Source organism: Acanthopagrus latus, chromosome 1, assembly GCF_904848185.1.
Source record: "Acanthopagrus latus isolate v.2019 chromosome 1, fAcaLat1.1, whole genome shotgun sequence".
Lineage (NCBI taxonomy): Eukaryota > Metazoa > Chordata > Actinopteri > Spariformes > Sparidae > Acanthopagrus > Acanthopagrus latus.
In genome coordinates this window covers 17,945,845-17,967,881 of record NC_051039.1, presented here as the reverse complement: position 1 = coordinate 17,967,881, position 22,037 = coordinate 17,945,845, and the positions used below count along the sequence as shown (strand labels likewise).

At 40.2% G+C, this 22,037-nt stretch overlaps 2 protein-coding genes across 4 annotated transcripts; both read right to left on the bottom strand.

Moving 5' to 3' along the window:
* Positions 1–1,769: 1,769 nt before the first annotated feature.
* On the bottom strand, positions 1,770–7,496 carry cd7al (cd7 antigen-like). Its single transcript, XM_037115861.1, has 5 exons — positions 7,312–7,496; positions 5,971–6,324; positions 4,694–5,071; positions 3,138–3,244; positions 1,770–2,705 (listed from the first exon to the last, which is right to left on the bottom strand). The coding sequence occupies exons 1-5, from the start codon at positions 7,370–7,372 to the stop codon at positions 2,508–2,510; spliced, it is 1,098 nt and encodes a 365-aa protein (XP_036971756.1). The 5' UTR covers positions 7,373–7,496; the 3' UTR covers positions 1,770–2,507.
* A 6,328-nt stretch (positions 7,497–13,824) lies between these two features.
* On the bottom strand, positions 13,825–21,737 carry znf207b (zinc finger protein 207, b). Of its 3 annotated transcripts, XM_037105157.1 has the most exons (11): positions 21,555–21,737; positions 20,841–20,967; positions 20,537–20,675; positions 20,117–20,302; positions 18,813–18,888; positions 18,579–18,640; positions 18,175–18,314; positions 17,779–17,877; positions 16,080–16,322; positions 15,560–15,716; positions 13,825–14,624 (listed from the first exon to the last, which is right to left on the bottom strand). In XM_037105157.1, the coding sequence occupies exons 1-11, from the start codon at positions 21,593–21,595 to the stop codon at positions 14,473–14,475; spliced, it is 1,422 nt and encodes a 473-aa protein (XP_036961052.1). In that variant the 5' UTR covers positions 21,596–21,737; the 3' UTR covers positions 13,825–14,472. The 3 variants fall into 3 exon arrangements, with proteins under 3 accessions (XP_036961052.1, XP_036961036.1, XP_036961045.1); XM_037105141.1 differs by lacking the exon at positions 17,779–17,877 and having other exon boundaries at positions 16,115–16,322; positions 21,555–21,735; XM_037105150.1 differs by lacking the exon at positions 17,779–17,877 and having other exon boundaries at positions 21,555–21,595.
* Positions 21,738–22,037: the final 300 nt, after the last annotated feature.

Here is a 22,037-nt window from a genome sequence, read left to right as displayed (position 1 = left end):
AGGTCGAAGGTCAGAATACTGTAAATAGAGTTTATTCATTTGGAGGTGATTTTGAGGTGAAGTTTTTCTACTTCGCTACAATGGGTCAAATGACCTGGAAGTTATTTAATAAGATGTGTCCAAAGTGAATGAGATGGATCAGAGGTAAAATGTCACTTCTTCCTCAATGACTGAAAAATAGACCTAAGATATTCATGAAAAATAGAACCTTTGACCGTACGACAAATCAATTCCTACATAGGTTAGTTCATCATTGTTTTTGCATCTTCTTCCTGGTGTCTTACTCCATCACAGGTTAAACTTTGGTAACATTTCACTGCAGCAAAGTAGAGAAATCTCACCTCAAAAAGACGTGTCCCAGTGCAAAGTGAATGGGAAGGATCAGATGGATCAAATGTTCAATTTCCAAAAATGTTCCTCCAGAAAGTGTTTGAGTGCCTTTTTCAGAAGTTTCACATAGCTGGACTAAGGCCTAGAGGCAGTGAACTGACTTCAGTCAATGAATGAGGGTTAGAGCTAAGCTATTGCCATTGAACTAGTATCAGAAGACGATGGCTGTGTCCGAAATCACTCACTACCTAATGAATTGAGTCCGAATGTGGACCAACGTTTTGAATCATTACAGACGTGCCTGACATTTGGTGTAGGTAGTATTTCTAGAGGATGATCTTGCGAGGCTGCTGCAAATAACTGCCTCGCTGGTGGTTTTGTTTTAAAATGGTCTATACATTAACTCAGCAGTTACTGTTGCCTTCAGCTACGACTGAACCATGTGTCGCGTGAACTACATACCCCAAAATGTACATCACAATCATGGTAACAAGCACACACACACACACACACACACACACACACACACACTGCACAACAGTGGCTCATATTTTAACAAACAACATGCATTACATTATAATATCTGGCTCTGTGGGAAACACTCTACTGTATAGCAAGGGTTCAGATCTTAACATCATACATTAAGTGGCAGGATCTTGGTATGTAGTAAGTGGTTGTGATATAGCTGAGTATCTGATACAGCGTCCCGATCTGATATTGCAACACATCCTCATACTGAAACATCTGAAGAGGGCTTTTGCGAGTGTTTCTCAAACCCACATATCTAATCTTTCACCAAAACAGCAGACCAGCAACCAGACAGTCGCATGCTCTTAAGATTAAGGTGAAAACACTTTTTCCTTTACTTAGTTATGATCTCACTGACAAACCTACCTATGTAATGTACGTAATTTTAGTAATATTATGTACTTGAAGTAATTTTACTATGTTATACAGTTACAGTAATTCACAGTTGATGTTTGATTTCTCCGGCTGTTTCCATTCCTGACTCATCCCATTTGTCTTTTAAGCAATTTGAGCATTTTAAAACTAGCCCCTTGTTTCCATGTGCTTATTTCTTATCAAGCGTTCATGTAAGTTGTGTTCCTGACTACATATTCCTGTGGCTGAACTGAAATCTGCTCTGTGCCACTTTGTTCTCCAAAGCAGTCTTTGCCTGGAGAAACCAGAAACTCCAAAGGGCAGAGACAGTGGCCGATGAAGTAATCGCAACACGTCATGAAATCAACAATTACACACGAGCCATAAGATAAATACAGATTTTGTTTTTAATTAACATTATGGGTGCACATAAATGTCCGTATCTGCATTTGGAAAAAGAAATCTAATCTAAAAGCTTTATTCTATCACGAATGTTGGACGCTTATTAGGTCTTCTCTGCTGATGGACACAAAAAACACAAAATTGAAACATAAAAACACATTTCTCAATATTTATTTTTTTGGTCATGTACTCTGAACCCCCGCCAAAAGCCCAACAGCCCCTCATAGATACCAGCACACTAAATAAGTTCAAGTTAAAATCAAGATTGATGCATTACTCAAATTAACAAAATGTAAAAAAAAAAAAAAAGAAAAGAAAAAAGAAAAGAAAGAAAGAAAGAAAGAAAGAAAGAAAGAAAGAAAGAAAGAAAGAAAGAAAGAAAGAAAGAAAGAAAGAAAGAAAGAAAGAAAAGAAAATATGCCCTCACAATAAATTCCTGGGTGACCAGTACTGACGTTAACATGGTCTATTCTGGGACGAGACCCATCCAGGAAATCTGCTCAGTAATCCCTCTGTTCAAATGTAAACCCAATATTATGACCCTCATGAAAGGGAGTATTTATTATATGAGTCTCACCTAGGTTTACCTGATAAACTGGCAACTGAGCATAGGTTTCAAATACTTCCAAAAATCTGCTCTTCACATATGCGTCAGGGAATGAATTCAACCTGAACCCAATGCCTTTTGGTGAGAATAATTCAATGTAAACATGACTTCTTTTACAAAAAAACACATGGCAGTTGTAATTCTAATTTCTAAATTGCGTTTTACAGGAAATTAAAGGCTTGAAGAAAATACCCAAATGTAAACAATCTGTCAGATTATCAGCAATCCGGTACAAATGAGATAAAGAGAATCCTGTGGAAGAAGACATTTTATTTATTTATTTTTTTTATTTCAGAGAATTCTTCCTGGGGCTTTCGTAATAGTTTTCAGAGCAGGATTTCTTCACGGGGCAGTTCCTGTACTCGGAAGACTGCGTTTCCTCCAGATGGAGAGGGCCCAGCTTACGGCTTGCAGCCTGCACCCCGGTCATCTCCTCGTAGATGGGGGCCTGAGGGTGTGACTTGACACTGCGGCGAGATTTGCCCTGAAAGTCACCGAGACAGGAGGAAAACAAATCAGTGAGGGGAACAAAAAGAGTTACGCACTCTCGATTTCCTGTGTTAAAATCAGAGTTTTTCTCTCGAGGCGGCATCTTCTAACACGAGGCTGCGTATTCCACACTGTGACTTGCTTAATGCTGGTTTGTAAAAGAAATAGTGTGTGGTTCATAAGCAGTTTAAACGTCTTAAAACCAAACTCAAAAGTGGACGTTTCACTGCCTTCCTCATTGAAATTGAAGAAAAACATGCTGACAACTGACAGCAACATATTATGAAACCAGTGTGGTTTTGTGGTGAGCTGCAGAGGAACCGTATGGCATGCTCTCAGCAGGCAGGTGCAGCACGCGCGGCAATAGTTGTATTTTTCACTCTGCGTTTCTTGTGTGGTGACAGTGCGGCACTTCGGGTCCACTCACTTTATATATCACCACGAAGGCGAGGAGGAGGAAGAGGAGGAGGATGGCCACGGCCGAGGACAAGGCGTACAGCAGAGAGGAGTAGCTGGAGCAGCTGCACTGACCTCCTGTCGAGAAACAGAGAGAGAACATTAGAGATAAGAAAAACAGCAGCCCCTGAGTAAACAACACTGACACCATTCAGCTTCCTCGCCGCACAGGGTTCCTGCCTCTGACTGATACATATGCATTCATAAAGTGCACAGCGAGAAATCGACACCGGAAAATAAAGGCAGTCCATGTTCGATGGCTGTTTTGAAGGCAGTTCAAGTATGACATTCAATGGGATTGCAAAAAAAAAAAAACAAAAACCACTGAGCTGAGCTGAACTTCCTTCCCATTTCTCGGATGCAGTTACAAAATACATTGATAGTATTTTGAGTGTTTTTATGATCATTCACTGTGGGATGAAAATGAGGATGAATGCTGATCACATATAGGCAGATCAACAGATCTACTAGACAACAGATTTCCATCTGGTCTGAGCCCAGAATAGATCCAATGAGCTGTTGGTGTGGTTCTTGATAAAGGGACAGGTCTGGTGATCTTTTCTCACCCTCTTTAATATAGTGAAAACTTTTTTGGTTGTTTTTTGTTTACATTTTTGTTGATTCCTCTTCTGTGTTTTGGTAGCTGGTATCTATGAGTGAGTACAATGTGATGCACATAAAGGGGATTGTTGGGCCTTTGTGGAGGTATGCACTCTACTGAGTGCCTGTTAATTTGTCTTGTACAACACTGGAGCTCTGTGACACAGAAATAAATCAGGCTTTAGCTAATAAATTTGCGACTGATCTTTTTTGTGTTGCCCTTATTAAAATTAATGTTAACAATATTTTGTTCTTTTGCAATTTCTTGCTTTCATTGCCATTTGGAGCACTTTTGAAAAAACACCTGTTTTTAAAAGTGCTTTTGCTATAAATAGATTATTATTAGCTTCACAGTTTAAACTTATTAGTGGGATAAATTCATTGTCAGCAGGACAGCAGCTTTCAGTATTTCTCTTTGTTCATATTATAGAATCACACATGTATTAGTCCAACTAAAATAGTCTTATAATAGCTTAACACATGACACCACAACAACCAAGCTGGTAAATTATGAGCCACTTTATGGCCAATACTAATTACTACATGCCGTTTAAATATGGAAAAAAACAGACATCCACATCTCATGTGGATGTCTAATTTTGTCTTGTGTTATAAGTTGTGCAACAAACACAAGAAAAAAGCAACAAGTGTGTTGCTGTTGTGACACTGATGGTGCTGACAGGAAGCTGATTCAGAGTAGGTGAGAACTGAAACACAGACCTACTTAGTTTAAATGATTAATTGCAAGGACCTAAAGAAAGAAAGAATTGTTACTGATATCATCAGCTGTGGTTGTCTTATTAGAAGGCCAACATCCTGAAGTGGCCTGATGTCAGGAAGAGGAAACACATGGCAGAGCAACAGTTAGCGTGACATAATAGCGGGTTAGTTGAAGGAACCTGGCCATCAGGTCCTGCCGTGACCCACCTTGCACAGAAACAAGGACCGCTTGTCTCCCTAGACGGGTGCTGCTGTCGGGCCGGCCCCGCAGGAGCAGCTGGCAGCTGTACAGGCCGCTGTCGTCCGGCTGCAGCTGCTGCAGGGTCAGGTTGTAGGTGATGCCACCGGGGCCGGGCGCAGAGGAGAGATGGACCTTCTCGACAGGAAACTGGGAGGAGGAGTGGGAGGGATGGCTGCTGCTGTGGTGACGCTTTGAGTGGTACAACACCTCCACAGCTGCCTGGCCCCTCTGCCGCTTCAGGCTCACCCCCTCCACAGCCAAGCCCTCCCCACCCGGGGGGAGACAGGGGAGCACGGCCGAGCCCCCAGCACACGTCTCTACCAGCCCCGGCAACCCAGGGGCATCTCCAGAGGGGAGAGGGGAGGAAACTTAGAATATGACCTGCGACATGCTTGTGCTGATGGATACAGTGAGATCATTCTGACCTCTATGACACTTATGAGGACACTTTTTTTTTTCCTCCATAAAAAGATGTAATATTACTTAACTTGTGTTTGTTTGTGGTGGCGGCAGTGTTGTATTCTTAGATCTAAAACCAGCTCAGTGTAACAAGGTGAGGTAATTCATGGCCAGGCTTTTTTTTTTTTTTTTTTTTTTTTTATCCCATGATCTCAATGCCGAAACAGAAAATCGCTGACCAGAATGAGTCACCCAGAACAAAATGATGATCAGTGTTTGAAATTATGGAAGACGAGCGGCTCCATATGTCAAGATCAGATGATCAGAGCAGCATTGTGTGTTGAATGTTGAGGTTTGGGGAACTGCTGAGAGACCATGACAACAGTCTCACCACAAAGAAAATTAGACTTTCATGCAAACGTTTTTTTTTTTGTTTTGTTTTTTTTTTTTTTTTTGATAAGACATCATTTATATATAGTATGTAGTTATTTATTTATTAGTTAGACTATTAGTAAGAGGAACTTCGGGGTGGCAGGGTTGTGAAATATCCTTCTTGCTGGTATATTTCCATCCTCCAGCATTATCTTTACTCTCACTTCTTGGCAGTCATTATTATTTACAACACCTATAAATATGCTGTATAAGACAGTGTTGCTTCGCGTGAGCACCAAACCCACTCTTTAAATGTCAACCCCCCTGCTGCGGTAACGCACGCGGATGTTTCAGCCCTCCCTTTCACCGTTACTGTGGGTGGGAGTTTTGGAAACTTCCTGTGAGTAACAAAAGAGATGAAACGTCTTTGGGATGAAATTAAAAAAAAAACACACAAAAACAAACAACTCACCAGCAGTCACGAGGAGGAAGAACTCAGTCTTTCCAGGCAGTCGTAAATCTTCGTGGCTCGGGTTGTCCACCACGAACTCGCAGTAGTAGCGGTCTGTGTCGCTGGCCCTCAGATCAGAGATGGTCACGTTCAGAGAGTGGCTGCTCGGGTCCCCGCTGACCCTGGTGCGGTTTTTGTCGTCGGCATTGAATACGTGGGCTTCGGTCTTGGTGTGCATGTACATCACCTTACCGTGATGCAACCAGCTGCGCATCAGGGACCAGCCGAAGGGCGGAGGCGCTCTCGGTTCGACCGCACAGGGCAGAACCACAGATTGGCCCTCCTGCCTCTCAAGGAACTGAATGTCACTGTAAACTGGATCAAAATAATAAAGACGCGTGTCAGAATACATCCAGTTTCAGTCCGGAGAGAGAAGTGAGTATGTGCTTTAGGATTTGTGCACATCAGTGGTGGAGAGTGCCGGAGAACATCTACACGAGTACTGTGGTCAGGCAGAACTTTTACGTACTTGAAGTTGTACTTCTCACAGTGATACTTCTACTACAATTCAGAGACAAAAATTGTACGGTACTTTTTACCCCACAATTGTCGGGCAACTTTTAGTTACTTGCAGGTTTAGTTTAATAATACAAAATGTAATAACCAAGACATTATTATGTAATACTACAATTAACATTGAATATTTAATTGATCCCTGAGGAAGCTACCCAGCACATAAATTATATGAAGTAGTTAAACTACCTTTAATGGCTTCAACATTAAAGCGATGAGCACAATCCTTCAGTAATCAAATAAAATAAATAGGAAATATGCGTTTCTGCATAGTGAGCACTTCACTTTGCTAGTGAGCAGTCTCTTATTTTGATGCCAGTGCTTATTATACTTTTACTTGAATACATATTTTAATGTCTGGCTTTTACTTGTAAGCGAGGATTTCTACACCGCAGTAATACTTCTTTGAGTACATGAATTCCCCCCCCCAAAAAAAAACCCAATTCCACAAACAAAACTGACAATTTTACAAATAGATTATAATCCAGAATGCAAACTATCATGTTAGATTCAACCTATGTGCAAAATATTACAACACAAAAGTAAAACAAATAAAACAAAAGCAAATTGTGAGATGTGCAGCCCGTATTTTCAGTCTCTGAGGAATTACCTTAAATATGTATGAGATTGATTGAACACCACCAAAACCTCTGCAAACGCTACAAACTGCAGCCTGAAACATGACCAGAGTTGAATTATTCTTACGGCCAGAAATGTCAAAATTCCGCGCACCCTTCAGCAGCAAATCAAACAGAGACAAAGGAACCAAATGATCAGAACTGAACTCACCACATCCATTGTGTGTGGCGAACAGAATCCACAGACAGGTCAGGTGCCGCATCCAAGTCATCTCTGTAGTACCGTCAGAAGACACACTAATTAAGATCCTGAGGGAAGTCAGTGGTGTCAATCATGACAGCACAGATGCAAGCTCTCAGGACCGGGTGTCAGATGTTTGGTTGCCTGTAAATGAAACCAAGAGGAACTCCGCGAAGCTCCACCCTTCAGACCTCAAGACGAACAGAAGAGGAAGCGCATGCCGAGGCAGCAACACGTATGATGGGCCAAGTTCATCCCACAGAAATGTATAATTAACAGAATTATGATGTGATTGCACAGATGAGACTGAACGTTCAGGATGGATCAGAATGAGGAAGCATCAACACTGGAGGAGGGAGAATGTGCATGGAGGGCCCCAGAGGTCCACACTTCAATGGGCTCCTCTCACGTTTCTTTAAACAATTCTATTTGCATCAATTGTCTTTTACATGGCGGAAAGAGAAACTTTCCACAGACAAAACTATATTAACATGTCCCAGAGGAAATGGCTCCCTCGACAGGATGTGTCTGCTTGTGATAATAATTTGCTCCAGTGGACAGACAACTCTGAGAGAGGCCTGCTGACTGAACCACAAGAGACAGTGTTATAGGCTTTACACTTACTTCACTGACTCAAATGTGAATCAACGCTTGACTGGTCTAACATGAGAACAACCTGATACAATAATAAAGTAAAAATTGAAAGAAAAAATACAATGAAATGTTATTAAACCTTTCACAGACTGCACGGACGAGAGGAATTATTGCGGCGTCTAATCTCTTTTTTTGAGTCATGTTTTGAGATGGACTAGAAAAAAAGTTCACCTATCCTCTTACACAGTCCTCTAATTTCAATGTTTTGTGATAAGGCATTTAAAAACTCCCCACGTCTTATTCGAGTATTGCAACTCGACCTAGAATAGAAACCTGTCTTGGGGAACGTGACACTTCACTTCTATAAGACAAAACTGTGGTTGCTGGACATCTGATAGTGTTGGATAAATCGGCAGGATGTCGCGGTTTTAATTCTTGACATTTTTGCCTCGCAGCCGAGAGGCTTCCTCATTTTCTGAGGTTTCCGAGGGCACCGGGCATTTTCATCTCATTCATTCGTTGGACTGCAGTGAAATGAGCAGTGGAAAGAAGTGATAAAAACAAATGAACAAACGGTGCAGAGAGCCACTGACCATGGCGGGGCTAATGATAGAGACACATCATGCTCATGTTCAGGTTCATACATTTATTTTGCATCATTACTACAAGACGTTTACATGCTTTAATGCTCATGAACCACGTGTTTTGTCATAGTACTGTCCGGGGCTGCTGCTGCACTGTACTCCCCCTCTGACTTCAAGCCTCTGTTGGGACCCGCAGAAGTCATTAACTGCGATTGGTCAGGTGACAGACCCCCCCTGACCAGATAGTCAAAACTCTTGTGCCTTCCTTGTTCTTCCTCTCTTCCTCTACGCCCTCTACTTCTTATCCCCAAGGGCTCCTCTCCATCTCCCCCCACGGGGCTGCCCGCCCTCAAGATCTCTTCTTCTGGGCCTAACAGCTGCAGAGAGCTGCAAGCTGCATGTGCAGCAGGCCCAAAGCACTCCTCCTCACTGCAGGGGCACCAGGTCCTGTTAGTATTCCAGATCAGTCAGCACCAGCAGCTGTGATGCAAAGCTTGCCAGCTAACTTCACAATATGAGGTACACCAAGCAAGTTAACACCAGGCTGCTATCTTCACAAAGGAAAGGAGAGGCCAGTTTCCTCCTCTGCCAACTTTCTGCCTTGGTGTCATTCTGGTGTTATTTTGATCTCAGGTCAGGTTATTGGTAGTTTGCTTTCCTAGACGACTAGTTTGACGTTAGTTGAATGCTGCTTCACACAGACTCAGGGTCTCTGCATGCAATTAACCATCCGCTCTAACCTGGTATCACGTCTCTCTCTTTCTCACACATACACACACACACACACACACACGCATAGAAAATGTTAGTCTGTTTTAATTCAATCTAATGTAAATTGAATCACATTATTCATCATAATAATTATCCATGATAATCAAAAAACTCCCTTTCATTGTTGCATAAACACTTCTTAACTGTGCCTCGTGTAATGTAAGGCCCGACACCTGTTTCAGCTCCGGTCTCTTTAAGAGAGGAGCTTTTATTTATTTACATATTTTCCAGACATAGTTTTAAAGAGCTAATCTGCACGATGAAGACTTTCACTTTTGATCAAAGTGCGTGCTCTATTGTCTCGCTCCTCTTCGGTGGAGTCAAGCCATGCTGATGATTTTGGTTTTATGTGTGCAGGTCTTTGAGGGATCCGTTTTCTGCCTCCATACTTCGACACCATTTCACACAATTAAGGTAAATTTGTAGGTTTGTCTGGGGTGTGACCAAGAGACGCTCCAGGGACTTAAATCTTAATACTGGTCCCACACTGGACTATGGTTTAGACAATACGGAAAAAGTTCAATGAAAAATCAAAATAAGTTAAAAAAATAAAATAAAATAAAATAAAATAAAATAAAATAAAATAAAAAAATAAAAATAGCCATTGCAGAGCTGTGACACAATTTCAACGCAGAAAAAGAAATGAATACAAGAGTGCAAATTGGCTTAAATTTACTGGATACACATGGTCCATCATTCTTCTACAAAAACCAAAGAGCCGAGGCTCAATTCTCGCCTTCGAGAAGTTCATTTTTATCAGTGACCAGCGGTTTGCACTGTGGTCCAAGTAACTCGTATCAACGTAAAAGATCAGTCTCAGTGTGACGCATGTCGTGCTATGAAAAGCTATTATTGTGTTGTGCTCCTCCAGCAACAAACCACAAGTAAAAAGTGTACAAGTGTTGTTGTTGATGTTTGCTGCCGCAGTTTGAGAGGCTGCAGCTCAAAGGGTCTCTTCTCCTGCAGCCACTTTATCACCCCCACCGATCAGCTCATCTTTAACTTGCCATTGTCTGCGAGTGCATTCAAAAGCCTTGATAACGCTCGTTGGTGGATTTAAACGCTGTGACACAAAGTGTTTAGGGGGGCTTCACACTACTTACGTAGTTTTTGGCCTAGTATTTCTCCCCTCACTGTTGCTTCAAAACCACGAAATCAGGTTGGTCTGACTAATTCTTGGAAGTGTTGACTAACAGTCCACCAGAAGTTTCCACTGCACTACTTTTTACACGAGAACAAGCATCGAATGGCTATGAACTTCTCGTCTGTGGTGAAGGTAATTATTACAACTTAAAACGTGTGTGCGATGTATTGAAAAATCTGTAGCTTATTAATTAAAAACAACACTAAATCAACTTTAGCGAATATTACAATAATCACATTGCAATTAAACACATTGTTTAAATATTTATGAAATGCTACTTAATTTCCAAGACAACCTAAATCTATATATTTATTTTTCGAGTCACTTATGAGTGAACACCGAGGGAAGCTGCAGCTGTCAATCATTTCATATTTCAGCCAGATGACTAAAGTTTCTCCACTGCTTTTTATTTGAATGTTGCCGTTTCTTAGAGAACAGGTTTTGAATAAAAGATGCTGCATTAAAAAAGCCATTGAATTTCTCCATTATTTACTCGAAGTCATTGTACAATTCAGGGCCAGGCCTCAGTGATTTAGAGTTTTACATCACCATTTTCTCCCTTCAGCACTCTATACAGGGCGCACAAAGACACTAGAATGAATAGTTGTGGATATGGGAAGTTTTTGCTACAGCCCTGAAACCATCACTGCTTTAATCAGCCTTCATTATCACATACTATAGTAAACTAGAATCACTCATTTTAAAACCGTGTATCCAACTCCACAGGGTTTGTCTGGCATTATTTCATTGGGAGCAGTGGGTCTGATGTTGATCAATGCGGTCTGTAATAACCGCATTGCGTCACTAGGTGGTGCGATACTTCCTGATTGCCCCCAACACATGGGAGGATCTTTGTGTGTACGAGCTTCAGAACGGGAGATTTCACGGTAAGTCTGAATCCAAAGAATGAAGAAAAACAAAAGGACAGGAAAATTATGCGATACATTTATTGGAAAAAAAAAACAAAAAAACAAAAACAAATTACAAATTGTGATGAGTCACATTTTCATTAAAACATCAAGTTACTTTGTAGATAACTGTTCTTCAATACCTATTCATGCAGAAATACACCTGGTCCAAAAACAAGAGTTTCATAATGACTTCAAAGGTGCCAGGGACAGAAATTTCCATAAATTCGACTGGAACATAGCTTTGCAAAAACAATATCTCTTTTCAGTGAAAGTAGATTAAATGATTATGATTAATGATTTAAAATCATTAATCATGATTAAAATGATTAGTCCATTTATAAAGTCTGACATATGTCGTGGACAAACAAGAAAATAGTTTCTGGAAATAGCTGGTTATTTTTTAGAAGTTCTGTGATAACCACAAATTAAATTATGTTTACCCCAGTCCTAACTGGGGTGCAGACAAAATCTTAAAACCTTGGCTTGTAAAACTAAACCACCTGCTAGATCAGTGGTTCCCAATCTGGACTGAGGATCCCAAAAAACATCTGAAGAGTCAAATAATGACTGCAAGTTAATAAAGAAAAACATATACTATAAGAGGACTGTTTAAATGTTTTGTTTAAATCCATTTTAATTTCAGCCCTACATGTAGACAAGCATCCAAAAACCATGTTTCATGTTCACACTGGGGCCGATGTATTTCTGTGAAAATGCTGCCACAGATATTAGTTGCTTCATTTTAAAAGGGGGGCACTGCGGAGATGTTAAAGGTGAGGACCAGTTACTCATGAGGACTACTGATGTGACTTTGAAAACAGTTGTGTAATATCTTCTCTTTATGGCTGTTTATATGAGATAAATTGATTGTCAGTTAGGCTTCAGACTTGACAATTTTGACAGGAAGTCTGAGTTATAGACTTGGGGTGGTAAGTTTGAAAGATTTCCTGAAGGCCCCCCCGAGACAAAAAGGTTGGGAACCACTGTGCTAGACACCACCAGAGAAAAGAGAACATTTTCTTTTCTCATTGGAGTGAACTGACCCTTTAACATAAGACTCTCAAACACACACCACCTTTAAGGCTGACTACTTACCATGTTAGTCCAATTCATACCAGACAGGACAATACTGTCAAAACATGTCACTTTAAGCATACACTTGTATAGTTTTTACACAACAGGTATGCAAGAGTTTTCCACCGTCTTTGTACATTTAATTAGTAATGAACTTTAACAAAAACAAAAACATCATGTAATACAAGGCCCAGCTTCCAGTTGTACAGGACAGACCCACACTATAATGAAGATCAGGTACTTACTGGGTTTAACTGACCTGTCATGCCAGCTGAGTGGGTTTTAAGGCTGATATGGATGGGCTACAGACAAAAACAAATACAAAGCAGTAAGTGATATGGGCAGAGGAAACACTTTAAGTATTTTCTTGCACCACCATGTTTTTGATCATCTTTGCATGAACAATCAGGTTTACTTTGACAGATCGCTTGCTGTACAGTGATCTCCAGCATAGTATTCAGTGGCCAATGATTACATAAAAAATTTGGAATAGGAAAGTGGGATAAAACACAAAACCACCCAGCAATACACACTAGCACTGCATTAAACATGAATTCATTCTTTAGCTGTAAATTTAAGTATCATTAAGCGATGTATCCTTGTGACCACTGTTCATTCCTGCTAAAGGAGATTTTCTTGTGTTTGCATTAGGTCATTAACATTTTGAAACTTTTTACTTTCTACATACTTATACAGGAATGGATGCACTAGCAACCCTGCTTTCTGTAAATCACGACAGTCATTTGCCACAAAACTGTTGGTGTCAGAATCCCATATTTTAAGATTTGACAGGGATAAATCGAAAATGAAAATGAACCACTAACCTTGTGGTCAAAAGAATTCAGCTAGTCAATCTTGAACAGCAACATTTAATGCAAAGCTACTGCACTGCTGGGTTTGTTGTCTTCTTTGTCCCCACTGTAGTGTATTATGGGGATATGACTATTAGAAATGACAAACACTAAAATTATAGCATTCATGCATGTTTCAGTATTGGTATGCATGTAGGGACAATAAAGTTAATGAATCCAGAGTGACGTTTAAATTCTCTTCCACTGCTCTGTAAGTGTATGGCAGTCTAACAACAAGTATCATAATTTATTCTGCAGTTATTTCCATCACTATCATGAAGTCACATGCAGTATTTTTAAACCAGAAGTTGGCCAAAATCATATTTCGGGCTGGTGGTACATAAGAACACAAAACTTTGTCATTTTACACTTTAATGTCCAGTCTATTATGAAGATAATGTAAGGTGAACTCTACAATAAATGGATGATGGCCAACTTGGTTTTTAAATACCTGATGAAGTTCTGTAGTTAAAAAGAGCCATAAGATGTCTAGAAATACAACACCAGTACAAACCTTCATGACTCACCTCCACGCACGTCAGGACAAACCAGCATTGGATTTCAAGATGAATTTTATTACAACAGATTCATAAAACATTACAAAGGATGCATACAGGTACCCTTCTGACCAGGAAATATTAAAAACAAACCTGAAATAAGAGTAAAGCTAGCGACTGACGAGTCATGAATTTGTAACACTACTTAGTTGGAATCATTTTCATCACTGAGACCCTCACCAACCAAGGTTGGGGACGCAAGTCCAACAGCACCTAAGCGTGCTGTGAGGGCCTCAATCAAACTATCAAAACAAAAAAAAATTACAAAATAAAATTAAACAAATGTTTACAAGAGAAACTTGCCTTTGTAAGGGGTTGGTACGTTCATGTAACTCCAGCAGCTTCAAAAGAAATATGAATCATTTTAACACACTTCACTTCTATTAACCTGAGTGAAACCTATGGGGAAAAAAATATGTCCTCACATGTAATCAAATAACAACAAAATAGCATTCAGGAACTTGTGTGGTGTTTGGCTGTTTTCCAATAAAGATGTTACATATAATGTCCACATGTTCTAACAAATAAAGTTGGTCTTCACCACCACTGGTCTGACTGCTCTTTGCTTGCAGCTAGGTTTGAATAAGCACAAGGATGAGAGAAAGGTGTTAACCCCAAACCTAATGTGGTGGCTGCTTTGCTGCTTCAGTAGCGTCCAGCTGGAGACATGACAGGCGGTCTCATGCCCATGGGAGGGCCTCCCTGGTAAGGGGGCACCATAGGAGGACCCTGCCCATATGGAGGCATCCCTCCAGGCATGTAGCCGGGCATGGCCTGAGGAGGAGCACCATACTGACCTGCAGAGAGAGCAGAATGTGTTGGTACTGTAATTCGAACAGATTTAACAGCTTATGTCACTTAAACTTTAATTAATTAACTTCAATGTGTAATTAAAATTCTATTGTGAAAAGACCAAAAAAGATTTTCAGTCTAGTGCAGTTTTTCCTAAAGTTTTTTTAGGGGTAGCTCAATGAGGGGCCAGGTGTTCAGGAAATTAATGATTCACATCTTTCATTCTGCAACACTGAGACAACCATCACATTAACTACACATAATGTCACATTCTCAAACATAAAGTTGAATAACTTAACAGTAAATATCAAAATAATGATATTACTTCTGTTCAATACGCTGAAATAATGTTTACTAATCCTAATCTTTACTAATCCTAATTCTATGAAAGGGTTCCATGTTTTTAAAACAATCTAGAGGCAAGACATACTGTTTATTTTTTACTCCTGACTGGGTCAGCATTACATGAGTTGATGATAAGTTAATGGTATAAAGATTCTGAAGCAGAGACAGGGGCAGTGATGCAATCATCCGTGTTTCTGAGTCACTTTCTTCCAAAACTGTTACATGTCTACCAACCTGCTGCCACCACTATTCCAAAACTTCACCTCTTTTACTTTCAGTTTTGGCCTGACACACTCAAGTGTCTTGTGTTCCTGCAGCCTGCAGTAAGCAGCTGCCCCTGTTGACTAACTCCTTGCTCCCTACATGGTGCATTCAGGGGCTGCGAGGAAATTACAACATTATAAGTTGATTCACATCCAACTCTAAAAATATTTTTTGCTGCACCTCTGTCATGTACTGATCTTAAGAGAATAGGTTTTTACTTTTTATTTACATAAATAGACAAAGAACCCAAGGTTTTAAAATAACCGTGAATTTGAAGAATCGTTACAAACCTACTGTAAATATATTGATTTCCAAACAAACACTTCCTTACCATGCATGGGATGCCTCATGCCAGGCTGCTGTGGTGGCATGCCTTGTTGTGGGGGCATTATGCTGCCCACGGCTGCGACCTGGGGAGCAGCCACATGGGCCTGACCCGGCCTGGGTAAGAGACGCTGGTAACGAGGCAACTGGGCCTTCATCTCCTCCTGTTGATGGGGACAACACACAAAGCAAAAACTCAGACTAAGGAAACACTGTTATGCCCCTTACAGCACAAAGATAAACACAAAAATATTAGGAACTGGGTTCCAATGTTGGCCTGCCCTGATTTCACACTGAGGATATTCAAGATCAGAATCATCCTTCAATATAACCTCAAAAGAGTAAGAATATACAATCTTCAATGCTCCATTTGACACTGTAAATATCTTATTTCATGATACCAATACCCAAAACCAGACTGGTGGTTATATATAGCACCAACTTATCCATTACTATATATGTACTATTATATGTATCAATCATTACTTACTGTGAAAAGGTCAAAATAGAAAGCTCAAGCAACTTACCAGTGAGATATCCTCATCAGGGTGGATCAACTTACTAGTTGCACTCGTGGTGGTGAGGGTGGCAGGCTTATTGGTCACTGTGGCTGGGGGTTTGGCCACAGTGCTGCTAGAGGGATTAGAAGAAGAAGTGGAAGAGGAAGAAGAGACAGAGGGCTGGGTGTAGGCTGGGAATGTTGGTTTGGGAGGGTCAGAGGAGGTGGCTATGCTGTTTGAAGCGGCAGCTCCTGAAGTGCTCTGCTGGGCCTGTGTAAAGACACAATACAGGTAAATACAGATATCCAAAAAGGTAAAAAAGTCAAGTCCAAACTGCTGCTGCTTATTTACCTTTCCAAGATACAAAAAAAAAAGAAAAAAAAAAAAAAAAAAGACACAGAAGCATCGATAGATAATACCTTTGTGAGAACCCGTATTTTAAGACTGTAAACCCACCCAACATTCAATTTAAATCATATAAAAATTACGTTTTATCTGGTCACTTGGAATATCACTCACTCTAAATGTGGAAACTTTATATAAATTTGACTTGTGAAGAATATTATGCCAGCAGATCAATGAAATCTTTAATTGGAGAACTAAATTACAAATTACAAAATTACAACACTATTCACAACTAGACCATTCAGGCATAAATTGTGCATGACACAATATAAACTAATTATCAGATAACAGGGCTCCAGACCAACACTGACCAATGTATGTATAACTTCACATGACCGACTGAGCTGGGGGTTTTCAGATGATGGTGTTCACTCTAGAGCCGTTACTTCACTGACACAGCCATACCGACGCTTTACCGTGAAGGTAGGTAAGCAGCCATGTTTTAATATGAGAGCTGATACATAAAGTGTTGAAACGCAAGCTGCATTGATTATTGCATTAAAAGCTTTTTTTATTTTTATATAGGCTACAGTATACTATTTTTCTCTCAAGGATATGCACATTGCCTGTAACAGGAGGATTCTGTGTTCATAGAAAGCCATATTTATTTGTGACAAAGTAAAGCCTTTTTTTTAATAAAATATTGGAGAAGGTAATTAATCTGTTGATTTTTTTATGATCATCACAAAAGTAGGAGGTAATTAGCAAACTGAGCAGCAAACTCAGATTTAGTTATCAGTATCATTTTTTTTTTAAATCATGCATCGAAATGTACACACAAAAAATGGTTGCATCGAGGTGCATCGATAATCGGTTTAGAATCAAATCTATGACTTTAGAATAGGAATTGAATCGTGAGGTGCCAAGAGATTCCCACCCCTACAAGAGATACAAGTATAACTAATCATCTGATTAGAATGAATTCATATTGTGGGATAAAAAAAACAATGTGTTTCACTCATTTCAAAGCATGATGAGTTGTCATTGCAGAATGCATGCGTCAGGAGGTTAGGAGGGGTGGATGATACAAAATAAGATGTAGATCCACTACTATGCCTCATTCTGTGTTAATTAAAGCACATGCACAGAAATAAAGCTCACAGACAAAAAAGTGTCAGTTATCGTCAGGGATAATTATCCTCTGACACCAACATCACAGCCAACGTGCTCTGAATCTTGAATTTAGATGCACAAGTAGGCCACCATGGCAAATATTGTATAAATCAGCCCAGTTTAAAACTTAATAATTTACAGGCAGATTAATAAGTGAAGCGACATGCAGCTGCCACAGTCCAAGTCAAAGTCCTGTCTGTGAGCATACTTGTGGCGTGTTAGGAAAGGGAGGCTGGGAGGAGACAGACTGAAGGTCTGCAGGTGGAGAGGAAACGGCTGTTGTGCTGCTATGAACACCAGAGCCCATCTGCAGCATGGTGGAGAGGAGATCACAGCGTTGTACAGCATGTAACATGTCCACATAATCTAGCCAAATTCAATCATGAGAACAGAACATACTACAGCAACAGCAACACTGATTAGAAAAACAGAATGGGGAGTTGAGGAAGAGGAACAACTGACTACAGAAAATGAGGAAATAGAAAATAAAAAGTGCTGTGTTCATGATAATGTACAATCTACCTTGAAAATGAGGGCAATGCCTCAGAAACATCTCTCTGAAATGTCTGTGTGTGTCTTGTTAGAGGGGTTACACTGTGCCCACCTGTGCTGCACTGGGGAAGAGAGGTTTAGTGATGGCAGGCTGGGCCGCTGGTGCGACCGGTCGACTCTGCATTGCTCCTGCTGCAGAGGCTGGGGCCATGTGGGGCATCCCTGGCCTTGGAGCCATGTGAGGTGGCATTCCTAAACAATCAACCAAACAGGTCATTAACCATTCTTACAGCATATTACGTTGAAAACATATATAGAATAAAATACAGTGAGAAATCTTGCATTTAACATACAAAAGATGACACATATTCAGCTACAATTTACAAATGTAAGTAGCGGGAGTTTTTTTTTTTTTTTTCATAATTTGTTAGGATACATACATTTCCAAGACAATGCTGTCAACCTGAGTGTAATAAATTTTAAATGTCTCCTGTGATATATACAACCAAAACTCACCTGGGGGTATACCAGGCATCCCTGGCATCATGGGAGGCATCATCCCACCCATTGGCATCATGCTGCAGAAGACAATAAGATCATTATGATTTACTGTCACTATAACTACAGTAAAATTATATCTAGTGTGTACCTCAAAATAAAGAAGATATATTGTGAACATATGAATAAAGAATCAAAAATTAACTTGAATCGAAAAGTATATCATTCAACAGTCAATGAGAGAGCGCTTACCCTGGTGGCATTCCATGCATGGCAGGAGGCATGCCATGCATCATGGGAGGGACCCCCGGCATCATAGGAGGCATTCCTGTAACAGAGATACAAAGGACATGTTCTGTTTACTTGAAGCTTAAATTGTATCAGTATCAACTGTCCTAAATGAAAATGATCAAATATCATTCAGCCCAGAGAGAACGATTCATTACCAGGCAACTGACCACACAGCAGAATACATGTGCACTAATCCCACAGCCTCTCCAGTGTTGTAGTGCTGTATGGAGGCAGTGTGTGCAGTGTTTTTATCAACAAGAAAAAAAAAAGAAGCAAAGGGTTTCTACCCATTTCCTGATACCAAAAGCAAGACATTGTCAGGGCCCCAACAAAAATGCCATGATCCATTTCATGACCTTTCATGGTTACAAACACTCGACAGCCAATAATGAACTCTGCACTTAAGCCGTATAATTAGGATGGAAGAGGGCAGAATTCAAAGTACAATGACCTTTCAAGTCCAAATATTTAATATTTAATCCTTTAAAATAATTGTTTAAAAAGGGCCTGAGCTTTTTCGCTAGATCTATATTTCAGCTTTGTCAACTTCAATAACTTGACTCCAGAGATCCTGATATTTGAAACACACAATTTAGGTCTGAAATAGATAAATTACAGATCAAAGGATCCGAGTATGCTTGCTGGTAATATGAAAATAGTGGGAGAGGTTTAAATTTGGCATTGTTATGAAGAAATTTAAGGATCAAAAAAGAAAAACTGACAAAATGCATCCAAAAATTAGACTACCTGGTTATCAGATGTGGGCCAGGTAATAGTTTTTTGGGTCACATTCAAGTCTCAAGCCCTGAAGCTTGAGTTCAGAATATGAAATTAGGTCTCAGGGCATCATAAATTATGCATGCCTTTCTCAACAATATATCCCTTGTTGAACCATTAACAGCCTTGCCACAGATATCCATGCCTCATTATTTCCAACATAAAAGGGTATCTGTGCAACACCCATTCCACGATAACCAGTCCACCTGTATCCTCCAACACTTACCTCCTACCTCTAGATGGAAATGATCAAAACACCCCAATAAAGTCCTGCCATAATGTTAAGTTCTTTCTGAGTGGCTGTTCTAACCAACCATAATTCCTCACCTTAAATATAAATTCTTTTAGGTCTGAGAGAATTCACCAGAGTCTGAATCATGGTGAACATATGAGTGTGATTTTTTTTTTTATTATCATTATTATTTTTTAATCAAGCTGAGTCACTAAAGCTGATTCCCAATTTCTGCCATTAATTCAGAGGTCCTTGCCTTGATATCCTCCAGGGTGCATCCCAGGAGCACCAGTCACAGGAGGCATCCCAAGCTGGGCCATTGGAGCAGCGTAGCCTGCCTGGGGCTGGACAACAGCAGCCTGCTGTGCTGATGGTCCTGCTTCATCATCGTCATCATCGTCTTCATCAGAATCGTCCTGATTGTTCTTTTTCTTTTGACTCTCTGTAAACAAGATGATAACGCTCATACCACAGGCTAATTGATGCGCTTAAACAAAATGTGAATTAAGAACAAGCGTCCACAAGAAAATACACCATACATATCAGTGTATACTATTATTCAATTAAATACCCTGTGATTTACTTTGCTCAACAACTCAATTTTAAGCACACAAAGATACAATCTTTGTCCTTTTTACCAACAGCTGTAAGAAAAAAGGCATTTCAGTGTACAAACCTTGTGATTTCTGTTCTAATGTTCGTCTCCTTTCCTGCATGTCTTTCTCTGGAATCCCCTCCATACCATAGATCTCCAACTCAATGTCTGTTCTTCCCGGAATGGCATTTGGTACACTGTCAATCGTCTCTTTGTGCACCTGAAACACATGCAAAGTGAGCTAGTGCCTATGGTCATAACACGGAGAGCACACGCATTTCCCTCCTTATAAAAAAGGACTAGTAATTGAACCTTCAGTGCCATAATGTTCCTGGACCAAAGGCACTTAAATGAAATGAAGCACAATAAAGGAAAATGTACCCACCTGCATGCAATGAATAGCCAAGCCTGGGCCAGTGTACAGTTTCTTGTGGCAAATATGACATTTAAAATGCTTTGCCTTCTGATGCTGAATCAGGATCTTTTCATCATCGAAGTCTCGATTACAGTACCTTGTGTAAGGAGTAAAGGAGCAAAGCACCAACAATGTACCATGCAACAACCAGTTCATCAAGGTAGAGCATCGCTTTAAAAACAAAAGGTGATCATTATTGCCTCAAAGGTAAAAACCTGCGTCTTTATTCACATCACGCATTTAAGGTCCGGCATTGCAAGTTGTTATGTAAGAACTCGAAAAACAAGGTATCAGAGTTACTGTCAGTGACGCTAAGATCGTAATTGTTTTCCTGTATCGTCAATGCATGGCTATCGGGTTAGCTAGCCATCACCGGAACGGAGCTTACATTAGCTTGACTTGTTTCCTTTTACCAATCCTGTGAACTAAACGAAATCAACTGCAGCATAAATGTACTCGACACACATGTTTCACATATATCAAATATAAACTGATTAAAATCCACCCGCAAAGTAGTGATATTAGCTTAAAATTACCAAATATTTAAGCTACCGTTAGCGACTAACGCTAGCTTACAATAAGATAACAGTACGGAGAGGCTAGCTGAGGCCCTCCTTTTGTCGCGCTAACGTTAGCCTCTAGCATTTCTACGTTGGTTGTTTTGTCATCCAGACAAAAGGATACCAGCACCATGGCTTCATCTGCTTCTTCTTTTTTCGTCCCATTTTTGAGGAATACTGAAAAAACAGGCGTTACAACGCAAAACACTATTCTTATTATCTGTTTGACAACAGCATGCTGTAGTCCAGTGACAACGCCGAAAATGGCGCTTAGCTGGAGGAAGTTGTGGTGGACACGGAAGTCTCGCGAGAACAGAAAATAAACGTCAACTCACGTCGCAGACACGCCCCTAGACTTAGAGCCAGGTGGATAAGTAGGATCTCAGTAGGTTGAGTTTCTAAGATATTGTATTTGATTTTAAAGGGCTTCTTACAGACTGCAAATGTTGTTGTTATGTGAGAGCCTGCCTTGTTTTACATCATATATTTAACATCATATGAGCACACACATGAATGGCAAAAAGTAACAATGAAATGTGTAATTGGATGAAGTTATAATGTGTGTTCATGGTAACCACAGTCAGGTTTGTGTTTGGTGCTTAATGCC

What these genes read in the sequence shown, in the direction of transcription:
- znf207b (XM_037105157.1), bottom strand. Translation starts at nt 21,595, where the DNA reads ATGGGACGAAAAAAGAAGAAGCAGATGAAGCCATGGTGCTG. An exon ending in CAGATGAAGCCATGGTGCTG is followed by an intron (nt 20,968 to 21,554) that starts GTATCCTTTTGT and finishes TCCTTACACAAG; the next exon opens with GTACTGTAATCGAGACTTCG. An exon ending in CTGATGAGGATATCTCACTG is followed by an intron (nt 15,717 to 16,079) that starts GTAAGTTGCTTG and finishes CCCCATCAACAG; the next exon opens with GAGGAGATGAAGGCCCAGTT.
- cd7al (XM_037115861.1), bottom strand. Translation starts at nt 7,372, where the DNA reads ATGACTTGGATGCGGCACCTGACCTGTCTGTGGATTCTGTTCGCCACA. An exon ending in GGTCCTTGTTTCTGTGCAAG is followed by an intron (nt 3,245 to 4,693) that starts GTGGGTCACGGC and finishes GTTTCTCGACAG; the next exon opens with GAGGTCAGTGCAGCTGCTCC. An exon ending in CCTTCGTGGTGATATATAAA is followed by an intron (nt 2,706 to 3,137) that starts GTGAGTGGACCC and finishes GGTGACTTTCAG; the next exon opens with GGCAAATCTCGCCGCAGTGT.